A 25,041-nucleotide genomic window follows, 5' to 3' on the forward strand; every position below is an offset into this window, starting at 1 on the left:
TCCCCCAGGCTGTGCCTGCGACCCCATCCCCAGGGCTGCCAGCCCCACCAGGCTCTTCTGGACGCAGTGGCACTGGAGGTGGTCAGGGAGGGCGCCCCCTGCCTGGCAGGGCCTGGGACCACCTGAAGCGTCCAGCTCAGCCCTTCCGGGAGGCTCTGCCCGGCCGCCCCCTGCCCTGCGGCCGCTCACCTGCAGCAGGAAGCAGACCTCGTTCACGCCCATGTCCTCGCTGAGGAAGGTGCGGAGGAGCAGGTGGAGAGCGCACAGGGTCTCCTTGTACAGAGTCTGAGGGCGAGAGGCCACCTCAGGTCGCTGGCCCCACCCCACAGCCCCCCTCCCTGCCGAGCCTGGTGGTGTCGGGTCGGGTCCCACGCCGGGGGCCCTCTCCCGTCACCCTCCCTCTCACATTGAGCTTGGCAGGTCCAAAGCCACCCCCAGGCCCGAGCCAGCTTCCTGCCAATGCAGTGGGAGGCCTGGATGGAGTTCCCGGCTCCGGCTGAAGCCTGGCCCAGCCCCAGGCATTTCGGGAGTGAACCAGCGCACGGAGGATCCTCTTTCTCTCCACCGCCTCTCCCTCTCTTTCTCTCCACCACCTCTCCCTCTCTCCACCGCCTCTCCCTCTCCCTCTCTCTCTCCACCGCCTCTCCCTCTCTCTCTCTCTCTCTCCACTGTCTCTCCCTCTCCCTCTTCCTCTCTCTGGCCCTTTGCCTGTCACACAAATCAATATTTAACAAAACAAAATGGAAGCCTACATCCCACTGCCTTGTACTAGGAGTCTTCAAAGATTCACAGAAATGCATGTGGAACAGTTGAGGGCAGACTCGGGTGGGCGTGTCTGTGTGGGTGGGACTCGAGGTGGGCGTGGCTGCATGTGGGGAGCTCAGGTGGGCGTGTCTGTGGGGAAGAGCTCAGGTGGGTGTGTCTGTGGGGAGGAGCTCAGGTGGGTGTGTCTGTGGGGAGGAGCTCAGTGTGGGTGTGTCTGTGGGGAAGAGCTCAGGTGGGTGTGTCTGTGGGGAGGAGCTCAGGTGGGTGTGTCTGTGGGGAGGAGCTCAGGGTGGGTGTGTCTGGGGAAGAGCTCAGGTGGGTGTGTCTGTGGGGAGGAGCTCAGGTGGGTGTGTCTGTGGGGAGGAGCTCAGGGTGGGTGTGTCTGTGGGGAAGAGCTCAGGTGGGTGTGTCTGTGGGGAGGAGCTCAGGGTGGGTGTGTCTGTGGGGAGGAGCTCAGGGTGGGTGTGTCTGTGGGGAGGAGCTCAGGTGGGTGTGTCTGTGGGGAGGAGCTCGGGTGGGCGTGTCTGTGGGGAGGAGCTCGGGTGGGCGTATCTGTGTGGGGAGGAGCTCGGGTGGGCGTGTCTGTGGGGAGGAGCTCAGGTGGGTGTGTCTGTGGGGAAGAGCTCAGGTGGGTGTGTCTGTGGGGAGGAGCTCAGGTGGGTGTGTCTGTGGGGAGGAGCTCAGTGTGGGTGTGTCTGTGGGGAAGAGCTCAGGTGGGTGTGTCTGTGGGGAGGAGCTCAGGTGGGTGTGTCTGTGGGGAGGAGCTCAGGGTGGGTGTGTCTGTGGGGAAGAGCTCAGGTGTGTGTGTCTGTGGGGAGGAGCTCAGGTGGGTGTGTCTGTGGGGAGGAGCTCAGGGTGGGTGTGTCTGTGGGGAAGAGCTCAGGTGGGTGTGTCTGTGGGGAGGAGCTCAGGGTGGGTGTGTCTGTGGGGAGGAGCTCAGGGTGGGTGTGTCTGTGGGGAGGAGCTCAGGTGGGTGTGTCTGTGGGGAGGAGCTTGGGTGGGCGTGTCTGTGGGGAGGAGCTCGGGTGGGCGTGTCTGTGGGGAGGAGCTCGGGTGGGCGTGTCTGTGGGGAGGAGCTCAGGTGGGCGTATCTGTGTGGGGAGGAGCTCGGGTGGGCGTATCTGTGTGGGGAGGAGCTCGAGTGGGCGTGTCTGTGGGGAGGAGCTCAGGTGGGTGTGTCTGTGGGGAAGAGCTCAGGTGGGTGTGTCTGTGGGGAGGAGCTCAGGTGGGCGTGTCTGTAGGGGAAGGAGCTCGGGTGGGCGTGTCAGTGCATGGGAGGAGCTCGGGTGGGCGTGTCTGTGTGGGGATAGCCTGTGGTCTGGGGAGGTTGACATGGCTTGGGAAAGAGGTCGGCCACATGGATCCTGCTACCGCCAGAGCCAGGACCAGCGTGGCGTCTGTGGTGCGCTTGGCCCGGGGATTGCGAGGTCACTGTGGCTTCGCGTGTGGAGGCACAGGGTGGCGATGCAGCCATCAACACCACCCACAGACATCCCGGGTGGCCCAGCCCCTCGGTTCCCACGGAATAGTCACAGCGGGGCAGACTTGCTGCGTCCCCAGTGCCCCCGCGGTGGCCCCGGATCGGCTGCAGACAGGAGAGAGCGGAGCAGCGGGAGGAATTGCCAGCACTGGTGTGTGTGCGCATGCGTGTGCGTGTGTGTGTGTGGCCGAGGGCAGCTTCCCCAGAGCACTGGAGCAGGAGGTGGAGCCCGGGACGATGGCGCAGTCAGGGCCGTGGTCAGCGGGAGGCGGAGCCAGCGTGGACCGGCCGAGAGCACAGGCAGGCAGCAGCGCTCTGACTGCCCAGGACCACGGCGGCAGAGGCTCTCCAGGGCCCACCGCGGCTCTGCCGGAAAAGCTCCCCGGAAAGCGTCCCCGGGGTCCTCTCCCAGCACGACGACCCGGCCGACTTCTGAGCGTCCCACAGGGAAGTGCATCCGGCGAACCCACTTGCGGTGCTGACCCGGCTCCTTCTAACTTCTGCTTCGTAACCTTAAAGTCTGCAGCGCCGCGGCACAGCGGGTGAGGCCGGCATCCGATATGGTGCTGACTCCCTGCTGTGGCCTGGGAGGGCAGTGCGAGGTGGCCCAGGTCCTTGGGTCCCTGCACCCGCGTGGGAGGCCTGGAAGAAGCTCCTGGCTCCTGGCTTCAGATCAGTGCAGCTCCAACTGTTGCGGCCAATTGGAGAGTGGACCAGCGAATGGAAGACCTCTCTCTGCCTGTCTGTCTCTCTCCCACCTCTCTCTCCCCCACCTCCTCTCTCTCCCACCCCTCCCTCTCTCCTTCTCTCTCCCACCTCTCCCTCTCTCTCTCTCCCACTTCTCTCTCCCCCACCTCTCTCTCTCCCACCACCCATCTCTCCCACCTCTCTCTCTCCCACTTCTCTCTCTCCCCTACCCCCCACCCCACCCCCATCTCTCTCCCACCCTTCCCTCTCTCCCTCCCTCTCTCTCTCTCTCCCACCTCTCTCTCTCTCTCCCCCACCTCTCTCTAACCCTGCCTTTCAAATGAATAAAATACATTTTTATGCAAGTGCTCACAGGGCCCCACCCTTCTGCAGGTAATACTGGAAGGGCGGCTGCGGGGGCTGGGCTGTGTCCCACGCCCACGGGTCCAAGGGACGGCCTCCGGTGTCCCTAACAAGAAGTATCTCCGGCTGGTGGGGCTCATGCTGGGGGCACAGCTTAAGGTCTGACGTTTCCTCCACTTTCCTAAGCGCTCTCGGGGCGCCTTCGGCTAAGAGGGCCGAGCCGCCTCCTGGGACCCACTGAGATCCTGTGGCGCCCTGGGGTTGAACGTCAAAGACCTGAAAGCTCCACCATGCTGAACCTCACGGGTGAGAGCCGGAGCCAGCGCCGCACAGCCAGGCAGAGCCGGGCGGTGTCAGCAGGGGGACTTCTAGAAGCTTCTAGACCTAATGGCAGAACTCCAAGCAAGTGCAGGAGCGACCGGCAGACTGCAAGGAGGGGCTCCACCTGGCGGGGAGCGGCTCCCGCACTGCATCTCAGCGGCCAACAGGAGTGGACGGGAGCCTGGCCTGGAGATCGTCCACGTCCACGCGGGCCGGCTCCCAGGAACTCCGGCCTCAACCCCGAAGCTCTCTGGAACCGAGGCAGAATGCAAAGGCGCAGGCTCGGAACTGGCCGTGTCGGCGCTGGACCAAACCCAACGTCTGTCCTGACAGGCAGGAGCTCACAGGTGCCGGCGGGGGCGGGGCAGAGGCACCGAGGGAGCCTGGCCACTTTGGAAAACAGCTGGGCAGTTTGCTAAAAAGAAAAATAATAAATGCCCCTCCCCGCTGCGCGTCTGAATCAGCGCAGGGTGTGCGGCACCTGACATCTCCGTCTCCGCCGACGCCTGGGCTCAAGCCCCGCTCTGCTTCTGAGTCCAGCACCCTGCTGGCCTGCACCCCGGGAGCAGCAGGTGACAAGTGCTGGGGCCCCTGCCACCCACATGGAGACCCAAACGAATCCCAAGCTCCGAGTGTCCACCCAGCCTCTGGGGAGTGGACCAGCAGGCGTCTGTCTGCCTTTCCGAGAAGATGCAAAACCAAGAAATCTCAAAACTGCAAACTGTAAAGTGCTCTCCGCGAGGGGCTGAGGGGTTGGGGGGAGGAAGATCCCAGGGGCTGGGGTGAGGGGCACGGATCCCACACAGGCACAGGAAGCAGGGCTGCTGGGTCTGGACTCGGCTGAGAACCACCCCCGCAGCCCGCCTGCCTGGCCCCCCGGGCCCCCGTGGCGCCCTTGGCTGCTGGGACTCACAGGGTGCCTACTGGAAAGACGGTGGTGGGCAGGGCCTCCCAGACCCTCCGCGGGGTTCCCCCCACCAGAACAAGCAGCGAGAGCCGGGCCCCCTACCTCCCCGCCCCTCCCTCACGCAGCACCCCAACTTTATTTCTCTCTTGGCACTGCTTCCGGGGAGCAGGAGCCCCCAGCCAAGGGGGGCGTGGCCGCAGCGCGGGGCTCCCCGTGTTTGGAGGCACAGCCAGCGTCTACCAGCTCGCTGCAGAACAAGCAGGGTCCCGGCCGCTGGCCAGCGCAGCGCGGGGCTGATGAGTGGGGTCCCTAAAATCTCACAGCCCCCGGGAGCGGCGGGGGGCCAGGGCCCCAGGGCAGCGGGCAGGACCCAGAGCCAGGGGACCCCGAGCCTGCGCCAGAACGCTTCCCTCACCCCCCCGCCCGCCAGGCGGGGCCCCCCGCACCCACACCCGGGGTGGGGCGGGGCGTCACCGTGACTTCCGGGGCCGCCTGCGGGTCCGCGGGCGGAAGCTCGAACACGCTTCTGAAACACACGTGCAGGACCCTGGCCTTCACCAGGGGCTTCAGGTGGGGCCGCAGCTTGCTGCACGGAACGCGGGGGGGCTCTCACTGTCTGCAGCCCCGCTCTGGGACCCAACGCCCCCGGGGACGGACATGGCCTGGCCTGGGGCTGGCCAGGGAGCTCTTGGGCTCGGCGACATTTGCTTGGGAGAAAACCCAGGCACTGTCCGGTGACCGGGCCCTGGATGGAGATGGGCGTGGCCAGGATCAGGGCTCCCTCTGTGCTGCCCGTGAGGCAAAGCCAAGGCGCCAGCCCGGAGACGGCGGCCCAGCCCCGGCCTGCCCAGCCCTGCTGCATCGCCCGCCCGCGCCCGTCCTCCTCCGTCCCTGGGCCCAGGAGGAGCTACCTCAGCTCCGCAATGACCAGGATTGCCTTCTGCCGGAAGACCGACCCCGGGAAGTTGGGCTCCTGCTGCAGGACGCACTGGGAGGGCAGACGGACAGGAGGCGGCGTGGGGCCCAGCCCACGGGACCCGCCCACCCTGACGGGGACACGCCCAACTCTCCGGAGACCCGCCTACTTCTCCGGAGACCCGCCCACCCCAACTGGGACCTGTCCACCTCTCCCGGACAGGCAACCTCCCCTGGGGACACGCCCACCACGCCAGGGGCCCCACCCCCTCCTCCAGGGCCCCTCCCAGCCGCGCCCCCAGGCGGGGTTAGGATGCCCCGCACCAGCAGACACTGGACCAGCTCCGGGATCTGAGAGAACCGGTAGTTCTGGGTGCCCGGCTCCTGCCTGAGGGATCTCGCCAGCATCATGGCCGCCGAAAGGAAGCTCCCCTTGAGGGTCTCGTCCTGGCCGCGGGGGCGGGAGCAAAGGAGGCGCAGAGTCAGGAAAGGTGGGCGGGCGCTCCCTTGATAGGCAGAGCAGCAGAGATGGCTGGGGGGCGGCAGCGGGATCACTCCTGCAGCCACCCGACACACCCGCCCCGGGTACGCACGGCCCCACGCCTCACACACCCGCCCCGGGTACCCACGGCCCCACGCCTCACACACCCGCCCCGGGTACACACGGCCCCACGCCTCACACACCCGCCCCGGGTACGCACGGCCCCACGCCTCACACACCCGCCCCGGGTACACACGGCCCCACACCTGACACCGTCCACCTGACACACCCCGCCCCGGGTACACACGGCCCCACGCCTCACACACCCGCCCAGGGTACGCACGGCCCCACACCTGACACACCCGCCCCGGATACGCACGGCCCCACGCCTCACACACCCGCCCCGGGTACGCACGGCCCCACGCCTCACACACCCGCCCCGGGTACACACGGCCCCACGCCTCACACACCCGCCCCGGGTACGCACGGCCCCACGCCTCACACACCCGCCCCGGGTACACACGGCCCCACACCTGACACCGTCCACCTGACACACCCCGCCCCGGGTACACACGGCCCCACGCCTCACACACCCGCCCAGGGTACGCACGGCCCCACACCTGACACACCCGCCCCGGATACGCACGGCCCCACGCCTCACACACCCGCCCCGGGTACCCACGGCCCCACGCCTCACACACCCGCCCCGGGTACGCACGGCCCCACGCCTCACACACCCGCCCCGGGTACGCACGGCCCCACGCCTCACACACCCGCCCCGGGTACGCACGGCCCCACGCCTCACACACCCGCCCCGGGTACGCACGGCCCCACGCCTCACACACCCGCCCCGGATACACACGATCCCACACCTCACACCATCCACCTGACACGCCCTCACAGCCCCGTGTAGCACACAACCCCACACCTCACACTGTCCCCCTGACACGCCCTCACAGCCCCATGTAGCACACAACCTGACTCACACTGTCCCCCTGACACGCCCTCACAGCCCCGTGTAGCACACAACCCCACACCTCACACCATCCACCTGACACGCCCTCACAGCCCCGTGTAGCACACAACCCCACACCTCACACTGTCCCCCTGACACGCCCTCACAGCCCCATGTAGCACAGGCCCCCGTTCCTCACAGAGTATATGTAACAGACCTTCACTACGCACCACACACCCTATCCACGTGACACACCTCATGCCACACACACACACATCCATGTAACACTATATACACACACCCTCACCCAGCCCCAGGACACACACCACCCACCTCACATCCGTGTACCACACGCATCCTCACAAGGTACAGGCACCATCTGTAACACCCTCACACACTACGCATATAGCCACACATCATGCATGCCACACACACAGCACACAAACGTGTCTGCAAATGGTTCACGGAAAATGAATATTATGAAAAATGCATGGATTTCCATTTTTTTGCACCAAAATAGAATAATGCTAAAATTTGTATTCATTTGAAAAGGAGCAAGCTCTCCTCCTCTGGTTCCCTCCCCAAGTGTCTGCAGCAGCCAGGGCCAGCGGGGGGCCAGAGCCGGGGGCCCAGAACTCCATCCAGGTCTCCCAGGCACTAGGCCCGTCGCCAGGTCTGCACGGCACAGCAGCCGGAGCCGGGGAGGGAACCTGGGTCATCTGATGTGGGACGCGGGCACCTTAAGCACAAACGTCCACTCCCTGCATCAAATCTTTGCAATCCTCCATCCAACACACGGACGCACACACTTCCACGACAAACACACCCCACATCACGGACATGAGTGCAATCATCAACACCACACACCAGAGATCCACAAAATACACCCCCCCACATGCACACACCCTCCCCACACACACACGAGCACACAGGCACGCACACACCACACTCACAGTCGTGCACACACACAGATGTACACACCACACACTCAGTCATGCACACACACGTGCACACACCCTCCCCACACGAGCACACAGGCACGCACACACCACACTCACAGTCGTGCACACACACAGATGTACACACCACACACTCAGTCGTGCACACACCCTCCACACACACGAGCACACAGGCACACACACCACACACTCAGTCGTGCACACACGCAGAAGTACACACCACACACTCAGTCATGCGCACACACCCTCCACACACACGAGCACACAGGCACACACACACCACACACTCAGTCGTGCACACACGCAGAAGTACACACCACACACTCAGTCATGCACACACACGTGCACACACCCTCCACACACATGTGCACACACCACACACTCACAGTTGTGCACACATGCAAATATACACACCACACACTCACACTCATGCACACACACATCACACAATCACAGTCGTGCAAACACACAGATGTACACACCACACACTCACAGTCATGCACACACATGTGCACACACCCTCCACACACACACATAGGCATGCACACACCACACACTCACACTCATGCACACACACATCACACACTCACAGTCGTGCACACATGCAAATGTACACACCACACACTCGCACTCATGCACACACACATCACACACTCACACTCATGCAAACACACACATACACACACCCTCCACACACATGTGCACACAGGCATGCACACACCACAAACCCACACTCGTGCAAACACACACATGCACAAGTGTGTGCACTCACCCTCCACCCATATGTGCACACAGGTACGCGCACCCCACACACTCACACTTGTGCACACACACACACGCATGCACGCCCAGTGCTAGCAGCCAGCAGTCCCTGTGGATCTGCTCCCAGAGCCTTCCTGATTCGGGAGCAGGGAGAGTGCCCCACCCTCAGCCGGCCTTGCTGCCCTGGCCATGCCAGGCCGGTTCTGCATGGGTGACCTGGGCCCTGGTTCAGCGCGGGGATGTCGGGAGGGAGCCGGGGTGCCCCTGGTCAGTGGGGTGATGTCAGGAGGGAACCGGGGCTCCCGGGGTCAGCGTGGGGATGTAGGGAGGGAGCCGGGGTGCCCTGGGTCAGTGGGGTGATGTCAGGAGGGAGCCAGGGTGCCCAGGTGAGCACGGGGATGTCAGGAGGGAACCGGGGCTCCCGGCATCAGCGTGGGGATGTAGGGAGGGAGCCGGGGTGCCCAGGTGCGCACGGGGATGTCAGGAGGGAACCGGGGCACCCGGGGTCAGTGCGGGGATGTTGGGAGGGAGCCGGGGTGCCCCGGGTCAGTGGGGTGATGTCAGGAGGGAGCCGGGGTGCCCAGGTGAGCACGGGGATGTCAGGAGCCAGGGCGCCCGGATCTGGGTGTAGATATCAGGAGGGAGCCGGGGCGCCCCGGGTCAGCGCGGGGACATCGGGAGGGAGCCAGGGTGCCCCAGGTCAGCGCAGGGACATCGGGAGGGAGCTGGGCGCTCACGCGGCTGCTGCTGGAGAAGTAGTACACCATGCGCGAGGCTATGTTGTCCACCCAGGGCAGGATCTTCTCCTTGGCGTGCATGGCCATTTGCCCGTAGCACAGCAGGGAGGTGCTGCTGACCCATTTCCAGCGCAGGTCGGGGTCCGACTCCTGCGGGGGGAGGAGGGCGGAGCTGGGCCTGGTGCCTGCCCCCGGACCCCTCCGGAGCAGGGGCAGGGTCCTGGGCAGCCACCTCCTCCAGGAAGCCCCCCCAGCTGGCAGGTTCCCAGGCTGCCTCATCCCTCAGCTGTCTCTCATTCATCTGCTGTTCCCGGGGGAGGTTCCCGGGCCCTGGCAGGCCCAGAAGGTGGAGTCCCTCAGCGCAAACTCCTGCAGAGGGCTGGGCTGGGGGGCAGCCAGCAGGACTTAGTCCTGCCGCCCCTCCTCCGGCCGCTGGAGCAGACGGGATGATCCAGGCCAGGGCCACACACATCGCGTGGTCAGGGCAGGCCCCCGGGACCTGGACCTCCGCCGGCAGGGGGTGTCAGCGCGACACCTTCCGAGCAGGTGATGGTCGGCTGGGGCCAGCAAGAGGGAGGTGGTTGGGAGGCCCCCAGCGTCCCCAGCCTGCTCGCCCCGGCGAGCCCCTACCTGGCCGTCCCGCAGGGCCGACCTCAGGAAGCGGGTGCGGCCCAGGTGCTCCAGCGTGGCCCACACCACCTCCAGGTGCGAGGTGGACGCCAAGCCCATGGCCAGCGCGATGCCCTGTGGCAGAGGACCCCGTGAGCTGGCCCCGGCCGCGGCGCTGGTGCCCCCCGCGCCCCCACCTCCGAGGGAGCCGGGCGGGGCAGCCCACCTCCCGCTGGGGGGCGCACTGGTGAGACAAGTCCAGGAGGCGGGTCAGGTACCTCTTCACCAGGGCCGTGTCCACGCACTCCCGGAGCACCAGGCCGTACAGGCTGAAGAGGAACACCTGGGGAGGTGGCCGAGGGCCTGCTGGGCGCCGGGGCCCCGGCCACACAGCTGCCCCCTTGCCGCCCCCTGGGGCGCACTTGAGTGGGACCCTCACTCACACCCAGGCCCACCCGGCTCCCCGTCCCTGCAACACGCAGGATCTCCTTGCCTAACTCCCTTGGGCTTCCACCCTGGGGCCCAGGCACGCCTCCTCCAGGCAGCCCTCCTGTCTTTCCCAAGCTTCCCAGGGCTCCAGGCTCGTGGGCAGGGCACCTGCTCTTCCTCAGGCCGCCCGCAGGGGTCTCTGGCCCAGGCACTACCTTCTCCTTTGCCCGCTGGGGGTCCAGGTACAGAAACTTCATGAGGTTTTGGATGGGGCTGTCCTCGGAGGTGAGCAGCTGCCCTCCCCCAGCGAGCTGTGGGGACAGCGCGGGGCTGGGGGCACCTCTCGGCTCCATGCCACCCCGCCCACCCCCACACAGGGCAGGACAGAGCTCGGGGGGACAGGACAGAGGGGCCTAGGACAGGAACCCACCCCCAAAGAGCACGGGGAGAGGGCAGAGTGGCCCCAGCAGCCCTCCTCCCACGAATGACTGGCCACGCCCTCCTCTGCTGCAGACCCCGGCTCAGGGAGGAGGCCAACCCTTCCTCGTGGCTCGGCCAGCCACCCTGACCCCCTGGAGGCTCCACCCCTCTGAGCCACGCTCCCCCCGGCTCGGCCGGCTGTGGGCCCAGGCCCTTGGGCCTCTCACGTGCAGCCAGCCTCCGTCCGCAAGCACGCACACCCTCCTCGCCTGGCTGCTCAGAGTGGACGGCAGCCCCAGGAGGGGCTGGGGGCTTCAGCCACCCGGGGTGGTCCCCCAGGCCCTCAGCCAGGCCTCCGTGCAGACGGCCGGGCTGGTGGGGCAGCCAGCAGGGCTTGGTCCTGCTGCCCCTTCTCCCGCCACTGGAGAAGCTGTACACGAGGCCAGCGCTAGCAGAGCCTGAGACGGCATCGCCCACTGCCGGTCACGCAGCCCCAGCGGCCACCGGGCATCTGAGAGCGGGTGGGTGGGGCTTCAGGGCCTGCGAAGGCCTGGGGGAGCCTGGGGGAGCCGAGCTCGGGCGCGTGAGCACTGGGGCCACAGCGGGAGCCCCCGAGGGCCCCCAGGTGGTCAGGCCCACAGAGGGGGCGGCAGGAGAGGCTCTCGGGGCCCACCTTGCTGTGCTCATCCAGGCAGTGGCAAATGGCTTCCAGCACCGGGCTCTGCTCCGAGGCCGTCATCAACCGGATCTGCTTGGCCTGTTCCTCGCTCAGGGCGGCGCAGCAGCTCCGGGGCTCTGCCTGCAGCCCCACGTCCAGGAGGTCTGCGGAGGACGCAGGGCAGGCTGGGCCGCGCTGGCCCTGGCCGCTGCGTGACCCCTGACGGTGCTTCCGTGGGAAGATGGCCCCCAGCTCACACCAGCAGGGCCGCTTCTCCCAAACGCGCCTGGAGACCCCGCCCAGAGTCAGGTGGGCACCCTGGCAGCCGGACACAGAGACAGTCCTAGGGGCGGAGACCGGGCCCGGGGGGTTGGCACGCAGTGAGCATGCAGGGACCGGCCGGAGCCAGCGCAGGACGCGGGGCCCTGGACCACAGCCAGAACCGGAGCCTTCAGACCAGTGAGAGGGTGCGCTGGCTGGGGGGCGGGCCCAAAGGAGCTGCCACATTGAAACACATTAACCTAAATCCCCGTTTCCTGCACCGAGTAGCTGACACGGCGACGTGTACATTTCAGAACTGGAACGGGGTGCAGCCAGTGAAGCCGCTGCCCGCGTCAGCGCACGCTGGAGTCCCGGCCGCTCGGCTTCCGGTCCAGCTCCCTGCTATGGCCTGGGGAGCAGCGGAAGCCGGCCCCCTGCAGGCCCCTGCACCGGCGTGGGAGACCCCGCCTGACTTCCAGGCTCCTGGCTTCGGCCTAGCCCAGCCCTGGCTGTTGGGCCATCCGGGGAGTGAACCAGCGGGTGGGAGACTGTGTGTGTGTGTGTGTGTGTGTGTGCCTCTGTCACTCTGCCTTTTAAATAAACAAATAAATCTTTTTTAAAAAAAAGACAAAACCTCAAACTGGAGGTACAGAGGCAGGCAGGGGGTCCTCTCCTGACCTCAGGCTGGAGAGGGGGAGGAGTCTTGCGGTGAGCCCCGCCCCCTTCGCCCCCACCCCTCCCGAGCTAACCTCCTGAGTGGGGCCAAGCCCTCCACACGGGCGCGGGACGGGGAGGGGCAGGGAGGGGCATGGAGGACAGGTGGTCCCCCGGCCAGGGACCAGGGGCAGCAGAGACGACGCCGGCCTCGCAGCCTCCAGGGGCTGGGGGTCGCTGAAAGCCACATGCAGCGGGCACTGGGCGCGAGGCAGGCAGCCGGTGCGGCTGGCTCGCCGTGGGTTTTGCACGTGTGGGGTCCGGGCCCGAGAGCCTCCTGTCTGCCCACCCCGGCCTCCGCCGCGCTGGCGGCTGGCTTCTGGGCCGCCTCCTGCAGCGGGGGCCCCCGAGCTGCTGAGGGCAATGGGGGTCCGCAGCGCATGTGGCCGAGTGAATTTCCACCCACGTGGGGCAGGAGCTCGATGCGTGTGTGTGCCCCGGGCTCCCAGCGCAGGCTGGCTGGCCGCTGAGCGCTGTGGGCTGGGCCCCCGGCAGCACTGGAGCTGCCTCCCCGTGGGGCAGGACTGAGGCCTCCCCTCCAGCTGCCCCCCGGGGCCTGAGGTGCTGAGAGGGCGTGGGGGCAGGGGCCAGCCAGCCGGCCAGGGGTGGAGCACCCTTGGTTTCCGGTCCGTGGGGAGTCTCCCAAGCCCTTCCAGAAGTCTGTCTCCCGCCTCCCGGGCAGGAGCCCCAGGGCCTGGGCGTGCGGCCCCGAGGCCCGCTCACCCCTCTCCAGCTCCTGCATCTCCTCCTGCAGCGCGGTGCCGCCGCTCGAGTTCAGGCGGAGGAGCTCGCTGAGCGGGGCCGACATGGCCGGGGCGGCCGCTGGGGAGACAGGACCTGCACGGACGCAAGGGGGCGCTCTCAGCCCTCGCCGGACACCCCACGCCTCACCAAGCCCTTTCCTCGGAGGCTCTCCGGGTCCTGGCCGGGGCTGACCCTGCTACGCGGCCGGCATCGGAGCCCCGGAAGTCCTGGCCGGCACCCCGTGCCCCTCCTGATGCCCGGCTCAGCCACCCCACCTGCAGGGACGCTGGGTTCTGGGAGTGTGGGCAGCGCCAATGGCCACAACCCCCTCCGAGCCCACAGGGTGGCCCTGCGCCCCCCCCCGCCCACCTCACGTGGGCGTGGGCGGCGGTGGCTCTGAGGATCCCTCTGCCCACCCTGCCCACCTGCCCTGGCCTCCAGCCAGACGCACCAGGCCGGAACCTCCGCGCGGCCCCACTGCTGCCCACACACTCCGTGGTCAGCTGGTCAGTTCCTGGTCACCAGTGTACACCTGGGCTTGCGCCCCGGCACCCTGAGCGGCTGGCCACTAGTCAGCTTCTCCAGGCGCTGGGGCCACCCGGGACCCCTCTGCCCGGCAGCAGGCCTGTCTCCACTGCAGTCCCTACCTCTCCGAGCCCTTGCTGCCCCTCCCCCGTCACGGGGCCACACCTTGCACGGAGCCCACCTCGGTGCTCCTCCTCCGCCTGCCCTGTCTGCGGCTCTCTCAGCTCCTGGTGCGCTGTGGAGCTGGGCACCGCCACCACCCGGTCCTACCGCACAGCTGAGCCCTCCACGGCCCCCTGCACTCCGCCTCTGGGTGTGGGGTCCTGTGTGCACCTGGGGCGAAGCAATGTGAATGCAGATATGGTGACACGAGACGCAGCGCGGGGCGAGCGGTGAATGAATGAATGAGCGGAGTGAATGAGTGGGATGAATGAATGAATGAGTGGGATGAATGAGTGAATGAGTGGGTGAGGGAGTGGCTGAGTGGCTGAGCCAGCGCGGGGGCTGAGGGTGGGCCCTCACCCCGTGCCCCGGGCCCACGTCGCTGTGTGGCCTGTGCTGCTGGCACCAGCCGTCCAGCAGCTGCAGAGGGGCTGGTGGCCGCCCTGTCCCCTGGGGAGCCCTGTGCCCGCCCCTGGCCACCCCTGCCTGGACTCGGCCTGAGCCGCTGTCGGAGACCCCGTCCTGGGAGCCTGCGCTCATTGCCACGCTGGGCTCCACCCCGCTTCTGTGCTGGTTCTGCCGGGCCCACCTGGCCCAAGGCACACACACGCCCCGCCCCCGCATGCCGTGCCCTAGCTGGCCCCCTCCTGGCAGTGCCAGGAGGAGCCCCCTCCCTGGCTCCTCCCACCACCCCTGCAAACGGCTTCCCCAAACCCCTTGTGGAAAAGGTGGAGCCATTCTCAAGCCATCCCATTTGGAGCCGGGGTGGCTGGGACAGTGTGGGTGGGTCTGGGGGCCTCCTGGAGGCGGCACGGTGAGGTCCCAGGCTGTCGGACACTCAGGCAGCAGGGACATGCGGAGGGTGTGCAGGTGGCCTGAGGCTGTGGCCCAGAGGCCGGGGCCGGCTGGAGGGCAGCTGGGGGCGAAGGCTCCAGGTCCCAGGCAGGACCCCCCAACCCCGCCCCAGACCCCAGACCCTTGCACTAGCTTCTTGCCCGCGGCCCCCACCCTCCTGGGCTCCCCCCTCAGGAAGCCCTGCCCCGGCACCCCAGTGCAGCCAGCTCCCAGCCTGGCCACGGCCGCCCAGCTGCACAGAGCCCCTGCTAGCCCCTGCCCGCCCCATGGGCCAGCTCTGTGGCCGGCCACAGCCCCTCCTGGGAAGGGAGACTCTCGGACGCACCCCGAGCCTCTGCCCCAGCTCTCCTGCCGCACACCCTCGCCCTGGCACCCACTCACCCCGCCCTGCCCCACGCAGGCCCCCTGGGCCACTCCCTGGCCCCGGCCCCAGCCCAGCTGCAGACCCGGCTTCCTGCTGACCCGCCGCCAGGCCGGAACTGCTGGTGGCTCAGTACCCGGGCCGCTGCCACCCGCGAGGTCGCCCCGGCATCAGCTTCCTGGCATCGGCGTGGCCTGGCCCTGGCTGTCGCAGGCATGTGAGGACTGGGCCAGTGATGGAAGATCTCTCTCTTTCTGCCTCCGGTTAAACGGTTCTAATTAACATAGTTCTAATTAAGCCAGCAGCCAGCCCAGGGGGCAGAGGCAGTGGGGAGGCCGTCGGCCCGTGGGGAGGAGCTGCCCGGGCTCCGGCCCTGCTCCCAGATCCCACTGCCCTCTCCGGCACCTGTCACCTGTCGTGAACCCCGCTCCCAGGAATCCAGTCTGCGGGAGAAATTAGAAATGTGTAGAAAATGCACGCGTGCTTGGGAGCTTCAGCCACCACAGGTGTGCGGGCAGCTGCGGGGTCCCGGCGAGGCACGGGGCTGCCGGACCCAGGTCAGAGCCGAGACTTATCTCCGGGTGTTGGGTCTTCGGTTTACTTGGAAGGTGGAGTTACAGAGAGAGGGAGAGACCTTCTATCCACTGGTTCACCCCACAAGGGGCCCGCGCCAGCCAAAGCCAGGAGCCAGGAACTCCATCCGGGTCTCCCACGTGGTGCGGGGGCCCAAGGACATGGCCCATCCCCCGCTGCCTTCCCAGGCCATCAGCAGGGAGCCGGACCGGAAGTGGAGCAGCCAGGGCTTGAACTGGCACCCGCATGGGACGCTGGTATGGCCAGCAGTGTCATCTTAACCCTCGGGTGATTTTTATTTTATTTTATTTTTCTCTGAGTCCTTTTCAAACTCCCCCCACCTCCCACCTGCAATGGTTGGGAGAAAAAATGCGTATTTAAATCCAAATCCACGCAGGGGCTTCTGAAAAGTAGCAGACAAACAGGGCTGTGAACCGTACCTTCAGCTCCAGACACCGGGGCGGCGGGGACTCGCGGGCCGGGGGCAGGGGACAGACACCTCCCCAGGGACAGAGCCCCTGCAGGTCAGGTCGGCGGGTCAAAGCCGCCAGGGGTCGCGGGTTGCATCCTGGGGAAGAAAGCCCATCTGGAAGCTGGGGGACCCGAGGGACCTGGAGACCCCGGGAGCTGCCCTCTGAGAATTCCGCCCTCAACCGACGCGGTGGGCAGTTGGGAAGGCGCCAGCACCCGTGGCCAGAGGCCGGGAGGTGGAGGAGGGCTGGCTGGGGACGTGCCAGGATCCCTGGCAGGGGTCAGCCAATCCAGTGGCGTCTGCCAGGGGGGAAAGGCCCCCCGGCTGCAGGAACTGGAGCAGCCCCCAGTCTTATCGTGGGAGACCCTGGCCCACTCCTGACGGTCGGCCAGGGCGCGAGTCCCTTGTCCAAGTTCAGGAGAGCCTGGGTCCCTGGGGCCGTGCGCCTCCCCCCTGCCCCACAGGGCCCTGGCAGCACTTGTCCCAGGACCCTTAGGGCTGACGTCTCCAGCGCCTCCTGCTGGGGGGCGTGTGGCTAGAGCAGCTGCCCCAGGGCTCAGGGAGACCACCAGCAAGGGGACCGCACACCCTGCTGGCGGAGGGTGTCCTGCAGAGGCTCCCTCGGGGCCTGAGGATGGCGGCGAGCCCCGGGCCTGGGCACCCTGCATCTGCTCTTTCCTTAGGCGCCCACTCCACAGTGACCCTGGGGCCAGGGGTGGGAAGCAGGGAGGGGGGCAGGCAAGGAGCGGGACCCTGGGCAGCTCAGCCGCCGTGGGAGAAAACGCCACCTTAGGGAGGGTTCTAATGCCCCACCACGGCCACAGCTGCCCTGGGGAGCCCCGCTCCTGAAGAGACGGGCGTCTGGGGCCTCGGAGTGAGGCCCTGGGCAGTGGTGGGCGCCCGAGCGCCCTGCTGCGCCCTCCCGCTTGCTCCGGGGGTTGTGGGTGTTTCTAGCCCTGCTGTGCCCCTGCAAGGACCAGAGGGACCCTCCCCCCCAGGATCTGGGAGATTTGGGGGTGCTGGGGCAGGGTGTGGAGGGGGAGGTCATGACCCTGACCCGCCCAGGCTGGGCCCAAGGGAGAAGAGGAGGTGGAGGGCTGGGGCCATGGTGTTGGTGCTGGGACCCAGAGGAGAAGGAGGTGTTGGCACCACCGGGACCCACAAGCCTGCTGGGGAGGGTCCTGCTAGGGGGTCGGACGCCGAGAGGGCCCAGGGTGAGCCTTGGGGACCTGGTCGTGGGGGTCACAGGGCCAAGACGGCACGGGGGTGGCAGGGGGCCTCTGCAGCCTCAGGCAGTGCTGGAGGGGTCCAGGAGAAGCTGGGGACAGGCAAGGCTGGCGGGCAGAGGCACGGGAGGCAGAGGGCAGCGGGGGGGGGGGGGGGCAGGGCAGGCCACGAGGATTCCCAGAGGTGTGGCCGGGCCCAGGGAGCCGGGGCTGGGAAGGGGGCGGGAGGTTTTGTTATTTCCATCCTGGGGGAAGCAGAACTCCAGCTTCCGGCAGAGCTGCGGGCTCCGTGGGAGCTCGGGGGCCGGGGCTGTGCCCACAGCACCCAGCGGCCCTGGCTGGGCTGCATGCGGCCAGGGCAGGCTCTGCGGAGGAGCCCAGGGTGGCGTCCGGCGGGGGTGGACTGTGTCCTGGGGGGAGAGGGCGCAGGGATGGCCGGCTGTGTGGGGGTGTCAGGGAAGGGCTGGGACTGGGGCGTGGGCATCTCCTGGGGCCACCCCCCACGCTGGGTCTGCCGTGGGCCCCCAGAGCTCTGACTTTAATGCCCTGGTGTGCACGCCTCGCTGCTGGGAACAGGAAGCCGCGTGGGGTGCTGACTGCTAGGGATGGGACCGCTGGCCCCCGAGGCAGGTCTGCCCGAGGCCGGGGCCTCCCGGGAGCAGGATGGCAGGGGCGGCTGCAGCCAGGGCTCCCCCGGCTGCACCTGGGAAGGGACTGGGGCCCCTGCCGCTCCCGCCAGGCTGCCACCGGCTGACTCGTTGGCCCGCACAGCATCAGGGAGTCCCCTGAACCTCCCGTCGCCCAGCGGGCCCAGCCTGGCGGGGGACGGCCATTCGCCAGGCAAGTGCCAGGGGAACCCGGCACCTCTGCTGGGACAATCCCAGGGCAGGCCTTGTGCAGCCCGGGGGTCTGAGCTGGGGGTTGAAGCACAAACAGGAGTTTGCTGAGTGGTGAGGGAAGAAGCAGCAGGCCAGGGCCGGGGGCGGGGGGTCCCCAAGAGAGGGCCTGCTGCCAGGGAGGCCGGTGGCACAGCCACCCCACCTCCCCCCACTGACTCGCCGGCCATGGGTAGTCGCTGGTGCCACAGTCCACAGTCACGGCAATGCAGAGCAAGCTGGGCGGCTCCCTGCAGCCTGGCCCACAGGGCACAGCTGTCCTCAGCGCCCCGACGCCCGGTCCTGCTCCCTGATGTTGTCCCAGAAGTCTCTGAGCTGAGTGGGCAGGGCAGGAGCTGGGCAGGAGGGGGCAGCCACCAGGGCAGTGGCTCTTCTTCCTGGGGCGGGGGCCTGGGGACCTGGGTGGGGTTGGGTCAGCTCTTGCCCCCACCCCCGTGGAGCAGGCTTCAAACCTCACCCTCTACTCACTGCCGCTGTGTGGCCTCGGGCAGATTGCCGAGCCACTCTGTGCGCTGCGCGTGGCTGCGCGCCGTTTGGACAGGTCCCAGGAGAAGGGTGCAGGACGAGCACCTCTCCGCACTGCCAGGCCCCGTGAGGGGTGCTGGGTGAGGGAGGGAGCGAGCTGGACTGTGTCCTGGCCACAGGGCCAGGAGTCCCGGGGTGGGGGATCGTAGGCAGAAGGGAGGGGCCGGCGTCTGGGCAGGGCAGCACCCAGGGCCATGCAGGAGTGAGAGAAGGCTGGGAGGCTGGTGGGGAGGCGTGGGTGACCACGGGCCGGGCCACAGGGAGGTCAGTGTGGGCTCTGAGCAGCGGGGGGGGGGGGGGGGGGGGCGGTGCCCGCAGGCTGCTGTGCCGAATGTCACAGGTCAGAGAAGAGGCACGGCGGGGGGGAGGGGGCAGCAGGGGAGGGCACAGCAGCCAGGGCCCCCAGCCGTGGGCCTGCTCTGTCTTGAGTTTCCAGGGCCTGGGGCTACCCGGCACCGAGCAGGCGTGCAAGGTGCGTCCGTCCCGGTGAGCACGGCGGAGCGAGGCTTGTCTGCCTCCCCGCGGCTGCGTTTCTGGCCGCCATTCGGTTGCTGTGGCGCGGGCTCTCCCTGCAAAGCTGGGTGCCTGTCCCGGGGCCGCACCTGCGGGGCTGAGAGGCCTGGCAGCCGCTGCCACCCACTCCTGTTTTCCTCAGAGTTTTCGTCATGGCTAACTGCTGCATTGGGGCAGGCCCTGGACTGGGGCGGGGTGGGGGGGCCCTGCGTGACTTGAGCCGCCAGGCGGGGCCCACTACGCAGTTTGTTTTAAAGGTGTGGTTTATGGAAAAGCGACAGAGAGAGAGAGAATGAGAGAGACCCTCCTCCATTCCCTTGTGTAGTCCCCCAAATGGCTGGGGGAGCCGGGAGCTCCCTTGGGGTCTCCCATGTGGGTGGCAGAGGCCAAGCTGGGGGCCCATTACAGAAGTGCAGGTGCACAGGAGAGCAGGGTTTATGGAAAGAAAAAAAAAACTGGAGAACCAGGCGCAGGCAGGTGAGGGGGGACAAAAGCCCCCACATGACTGGGAGTGGTGTGGGGGGGCTTAAGAAGTATTGGAACAGGGCGGAGTTTAGGGCGGGGCTTGAGTACTGCCCAACCCCTGCCCCTTTATGGGAGGCATCTAGGTATCAGGTGCATGCTGGGAGACGAATGCCGGCCATGGTGGCGTCATCCTAACAACCTAAAGGCGACCGTGGGCTGACACAGGGCACGGGAGGCGGGCTTGTGCAGTACAGACCGGGCCGTCGCGCAGGCCGGCTGGCAGGGCCGCGCCACCTGGATCGGCTGCTGCCGCATGAGTCGGCCGAGGCTGTCAAACCTCAGGTCCTCTCTGTCACCTCCCACCTGCCCGAGTCACAAGCGCTCCCAGGCACCTCAGCAGGGGCAGGGGCAGGGGCAGGGGCGGGGGCGGGGGCGGGGGCGGGGGCAGGGGCAGGGGCAGGTGCAGGTGCGGGCAGGTGGGACTGGACCCCAGGCTCAGCAAGGCCCGCCGGCTACCCCCTGTGCTGTGGACTCCGATTCGCCAGCGCCGTGTTGGGGGTCCTGCCCCTCTGCCCACGTGGGAGACTGGCCTTCCTCCGGCCGTGGGGTGCCTGGGGCCACGTTCTTGGCTCTGATGCAAGAAGGAATTCAAGGTCCTGAGATGGGTGGAGTCAGACGCAGGGGGCGGAGTCTGGGGCAGGGCTGGAGGACCCCCCACTCCTTGTCCTCTTGGGGAGACCTTGGAAATGTCGAGGCGTCAGGCGGGATGGGGTGGGCGCGTCAGCCTCGCAAGTCTTGTTACAAGGAGCCCAGCTGGTGGCTGTGTTGGGCCTGGGGGGCGCAGGTGGAGAGAGAGGCAGAGCCGTGGCTTCCGGTGCGGGGCGGGGGGAGGGGCGGCACCCCCGCCCTGGTTTTGGCTTCAGGACAAGGGAGCTGTTCCCGCTGCTCCTGAGCCTTTAAACACTGGGGACGGTTGTCCAGCGAAGCTGCGCGGGCCTGCCTGGAGGGCTCTGCTTTCTGTGAACTTGAAGTTAACCAGCCTGGTTTCAACGCCCTGCCGGCCACTTGCTGCTGAACGGGTTCGGTGAAGCCCTGACAGGCGTCTGTCTGCTTTATCTTTGAAGGAGTGTGGTGTTCTTGTAGCCCATTTCCATGTCAGACCCCTGGGGAGGGCAGCCACGCCAAACCCCCTCCTGGTTGTGTGGCCCAAGCCTGGAGCAAGAAGGGGCTTGGAACGGAAAGCCGTGAACCTGGCCGGCTCCAGGGGACGCCTTGTGGGAGCTGGAGGACAAGCGGGTTCCAGCCCTGTCCCTAACGGCCGGCGGCTGGCTGGGCCTCAGACACGGCCAGGCAATGGGTGTCCTTAGCCTCCGCTCTGCCACAGGGGCGGGGGAGGCGGGCCGGGCTGCGTCTTGGAGCTGCGGCGTGGGCCCCTGGGAACAAAGCCCGGCCCTGAACCCAGGAGAAGGTGACTCCTGGCCAGAGTATCCTGTAGAAGACTGGGCAGAGCTCCTGTGTGGCCGGCCGGGAGGGAAAGGTGCCGCCGTGTCCCCACCCAGGCGTCCGCCCGGCCACCACCGACCGACCCGCTGGGCACTGTCCCCCGGGTGCAGGAGCTGGCTCTTCCGGACAGGACCCCCGCCCTCTCTGCCCACTAACGCCCCCCCCCACCTCACCCCTTCCAAAGGATGGCAGGTGTGTGATCCGGCTGCGGGCCAGCTCCCCACCTCTGGCCAGTACCCCCAGCCACGGCCCTGGGGGGACGGCTCTTGGGGTCCTCACAGAGCCCCCGCAGCAGGCCAGCTCCGTCTGGCAGCGGCCGCAGCTTCCCTGGGGCGTGAGGGGCTCAGGGAGGCCACCGGGCAGCGGCTCTGCCAGACGGCCTGCTGAGGCCACCCTGGACCGGGCCAGGGCGTGCCCGCTGTGGCTGTCACAGGCAGGGGCACCTGGACCAGGCCCAGGCGGCGCCAGGGCAGGAGGCCCCTGCATTGCTGGGAAAAGGAAGAGGAAGGGGTGAGAGAGCTCACACGTGCCCACACGGGAGGAACCGGCCCCTGAACAGACACAGGCAGACCCCGTGCTGGGCCGAAACCTGGGACCCCACAGCGTGGCTCTGAGCCCTGCCTGAGTGGGGAGGCCCTGTCCTGCCCTGGAGCCCTGTGTGACGGGGACCAGCCCTGCTACGCAGTGAGATTCCCCCCGACTTAGAGAACCCCGCTCTGCACACCACCCTTTCTGCCTCTCAGTACCCTCCCACTCTTTGCTAGGAGGGCTAGGAGGGGGGCAGGGCAGGTGCGGGAGACCAGCAGCGAGGGGGGAGGGCAGCAGCAGGCAGGGCCAGCCCCTGGGGCTCTCCTTCCCGCCCACGCACGCATCGGGACTCCAGGCACGGAGCTCCCGGGTGGGCGGACGGGCACTGCGCTGCTGGCTGCGGCTGCGGCACAGAGCCAGCTCCTGCCGGCGTCCCCGCAGTCCCATCCCCCGCCCCCGCCCCCCTCCCAGCCTGCCTGCAGTGGCACCGACAGCCCAGGGGGGAGGAAGGACGCTGAGAACCAGCCTGGCAGTGCCCCTACTTCTCTGCTGGGGAAACTGAGGCATAGCACAGTGAAAGGCGCTTGTGGGACACGGACAGGAGGCCGGGATCCACCCGGGTGTGACCTGCTGCCCCTCACCAAGGTCAGAGCGGACACCACCATGCTGCCGATGGCGCACCCCGGGGAGCTGGGGCCCACGGTGTGGGGCCCGGACCGGGCTGGGGGTGGCCATGAGTGCGGCAGGGAGGGGCTGCCAGAGGCACCGCACGCAGGTGGGCTGCTAAACCCTTGCCTCTGCTGGGCCCCGCAGTCCCCAGTCACAAAGCCCCCCCCCAGAGGCCCTCCTGGAGCCCCCCACCCAGCGCACGTACACACACGCACACGCGCCCCTGCAAGGGCCTGAAACCCATCTATCAAGGATGCCGTGGGTACCACAGTTCCCATAGCAACGCCCGGAGGGTGGAAGAGCAAGGATGGAAACACAGAGAGGAACCGGCACGGACGGATCCACAGCCCCAAATCGGAGCCGCTGGGGAGAGAGGGAGCTCTGGAGGCAGCCTCGCCGCCCCCCCCCCCACGGGGGCCCTGGCCAGCGCCGGGCCACGGCCGCCCGGGAGATGCTATCATTTCCCCATTTTACTGGCGAGGAAGCTGAGGCCACTCCGGGGGCAGGACGCGGCCCGGGGCTCCGGGGGCGGGCTCCTGCAGCTTCGGAGTGCCGCACAGCGGGTGCGGGGTCCTCCTGGGCCGTGGCCTCGCGTCGGGGTTCCCGTCTTCCGCTTTCTCAGACTTCTCTGGGACAACCCAGAGCACCACCTCATCACAGGGTGGGCTAACGAGGAACCCCACCTTGGGAAGTAGACTTTTGGGGGCCCGTGGGTGAGGAGGCCTTGCCGGGTGGCGCTGAGGGGTGCAGGGCTGCAGGTCAGGGGCTGAGCACCCAGCTGTGAGGTGGACGCTTTGTCCCGGCCTGACCGATTGCCGATCCCCTCACCAGCAGGGGAGCAAGCATCCCGGGGCGGGGGGCTGCCTGGAGGAGGCAGCACACACCCTGCCTGCAGGCACTGGAGGCTTGGGGCTGCAGGGGAGAGAGGGGTGGCCTGAGGTGTGACTGAGAAAAGCCTCTGGGAAGCATGTTAGGGTCCTGCAAGGGGCCCCACGGACTGAGGGCCCAGGCTGCCCTCCCCCGGGGTAGGGGGGTGACGGAGAAGAGAGGCCGCCTGGAGATGGGCCTTGTAGGCCGAGACAAGAGGAGCCGAGAAGTCAGCAGGGACCAGAGGAGCGAGCGAGGGGCGGTGCTGGGGCTGGGGGCCAGGTTCTGCCAGCCACCGCCGCAGGGACCAGAGGAGCGAGCGAGGGGCGGTGCTGGGGCTGGGGGCCAGGTTCTGCCAGCCACCGCCGCAGGGACCAGAGGAGCAAGCGAGGGGCGGCGCCGGGGCTGGGACTGGGTTCTGCCAGCCACCAACGCAGGGAGACCTCAGGAGACCACCTCTGGCTGAGAAGCCTGCCTGAGCCCACCACCCCCACCCCGGGTCCAGTCCAGGCCCAGGAGCTGCAGACGGGACGGACGGGGAGCCGAGCACAGAGCGGCGGGAACTGTGGGGTCTGAGTGGACAAGCCTCCCCTCCACCTGGGGGCACTAGGGGGCTCTGCCACTGGGACCCAGCCCCAGCCCCAGCCCCAGCCCCAGCCTAGGGCGCCCTCCTGGCCTCTGTTGAGCGGCATGGGTGTCTCCTGGCGGGGTGGGTGCGTGAGTGGAGGGGCCCCCAGCCCCCGCTGCCGAGCACGGAGACCCAGGCTGGCGTTCCCCAGCTGGGCGGCATGAGGTAGCAGGGCAAAACAGAGACAGATAATTACGGGAGATAGAGGCTAAAAATAGCCTCCTTGACAGCCCGGCGGGGAAGACGCCAGACAAGCCAGCAGCGGAGGCCCAGGAGCCAGAGCCCCAGAGGACCGCAGCTCCGGGCCAGCCCCCCTCGCCCCGTGGCCTGGCCGGGAGTTGGGGACCCGGGGCTCACGAGGAGGCCCCTGTCCTGGGGGAGGGCCAGGGGTGCCTAAGCCACAGAGGTGGCCCCAAGGTGGGGGAAGGGGCTCTCCACAGAGGGTTTTCACGGATGAATAGGAGCCTGGCAGACAGCAGGTGTTCCCTGCACGAGGGGTGGCACCAGGTGCCTGGCAGCCCCCTGGTGCCCAGGGGGACTCGCAGAGGAGCAGGCGTGGGGACTTCCTGTCCCCATGGCGACGGCTTCCGCAGGTGGTCTCAGGCCAGGCTGGGCGAGCTGGGCGGGGCCAGCCAAGGCACCTGCTGTGCACAAGGCTCCTCCCCCCACATTGGAGCTGAGCTCAGGGTCGGGCCATGGACCTGGGCAGGGACTCAGGGCTGAGGCAGAGCTGGTGTGCCCGGAGCAGGGCGTGGGGACACAGGGTGGCAGGAGCCTCTGAGCTCCGGCCAGTGGAGCCAGGGCCTGTGAGGGCAGGAGCACATGGAGCCGGCGGCACGGGCAGGCCGGGAGGGCAGCTGTCCCCGGCCACAGCCCTGCCATCCCAGCAGCCCCAGGAGGCTGGTGCACAGGGAGAGGTCAGGCCCGACCAGGCCGGGCGCTGCGGGAGGGTGGAGTGGCAGGGAGGGCTGCTGGCCCTGGTAGGTGGAGCCGAGCTGTCCAGGGCCGCGCTGGGGACCGAGGAGGGAGAGCCGCTTGCACCTGCCCGACGGCCCAGGTCAGCCTGAGGCTGGGCAGGCCTGCGCGGGACGCCCCGTTTCCCCTCC

The 25,041-nt window shown here is 67.8% G+C and overlaps 1 protein-coding gene across 16 annotated transcripts in view; it reads right to left on the minus strand.

Moving 5' to 3' along the window:
- The window catches only part of LOC127482722 (maestro heat-like repeat family member 5), a 29,669-nt gene extending 13,365 nt beyond the window's left edge, over window positions 1-16,304 (minus strand). For 6 of the 16 annotated variants that reach the window (XR_011389615.1, XM_070075894.1, XM_070075893.1 and 3 more), the window contains exons 1-12: window positions 16,084-16,304; window positions 13,874-14,025; window positions 13,147-13,260; window positions 11,464-11,612; window positions 10,586-10,681; window positions 10,168-10,270; window positions 9,963-10,076; window positions 9,333-9,482; window positions 5,763-5,944; window positions 5,435-5,511; window positions 4,998-5,109; window positions 190-285 (exon numbers count right to left, since the gene is read on the minus strand). Coding sequence is in view for 15 of the 16 variants with exons in the window: in XM_070075894.1 (XP_069931995.1) it covers window positions 190-285; window positions 4,998-5,109; window positions 5,435-5,511; window positions 5,763-5,944; window positions 9,333-9,482; window positions 9,963-10,076; window positions 10,168-10,270; window positions 10,586-10,681; window positions 11,464-11,612; window positions 13,147-13,231 (1,164 nt within the window). In the remaining variant the exon portion in view is untranslated. Of the gene's footprint in view, window positions 1-189; window positions 286-4,997; window positions 5,110-5,434; window positions 5,512-5,762; window positions 5,945-9,332; window positions 9,483-9,962; window positions 10,077-10,167; window positions 10,285-10,585; window positions 10,682-11,463; window positions 11,613-13,146; window positions 13,261-13,857; window positions 14,026-16,083 lie in introns of all 16 variants that reach the window. The other 10 variants (XM_070075889.1, XM_070075886.1, XM_070075900.1 and 7 more) reach the window with 8 other exon arrangements.
- Window positions 16,305-25,041: the final 8,737 nt, after the last annotated feature.

The sequence above is a fragment of the Oryctolagus cuniculus genome, chromosome 6 (assembly GCF_964237555.1).
Source record: "Oryctolagus cuniculus chromosome 6, mOryCun1.1, whole genome shotgun sequence".
NCBI lineage: Eukaryota > Metazoa > Chordata > Mammalia > Lagomorpha > Leporidae > Oryctolagus > Oryctolagus cuniculus.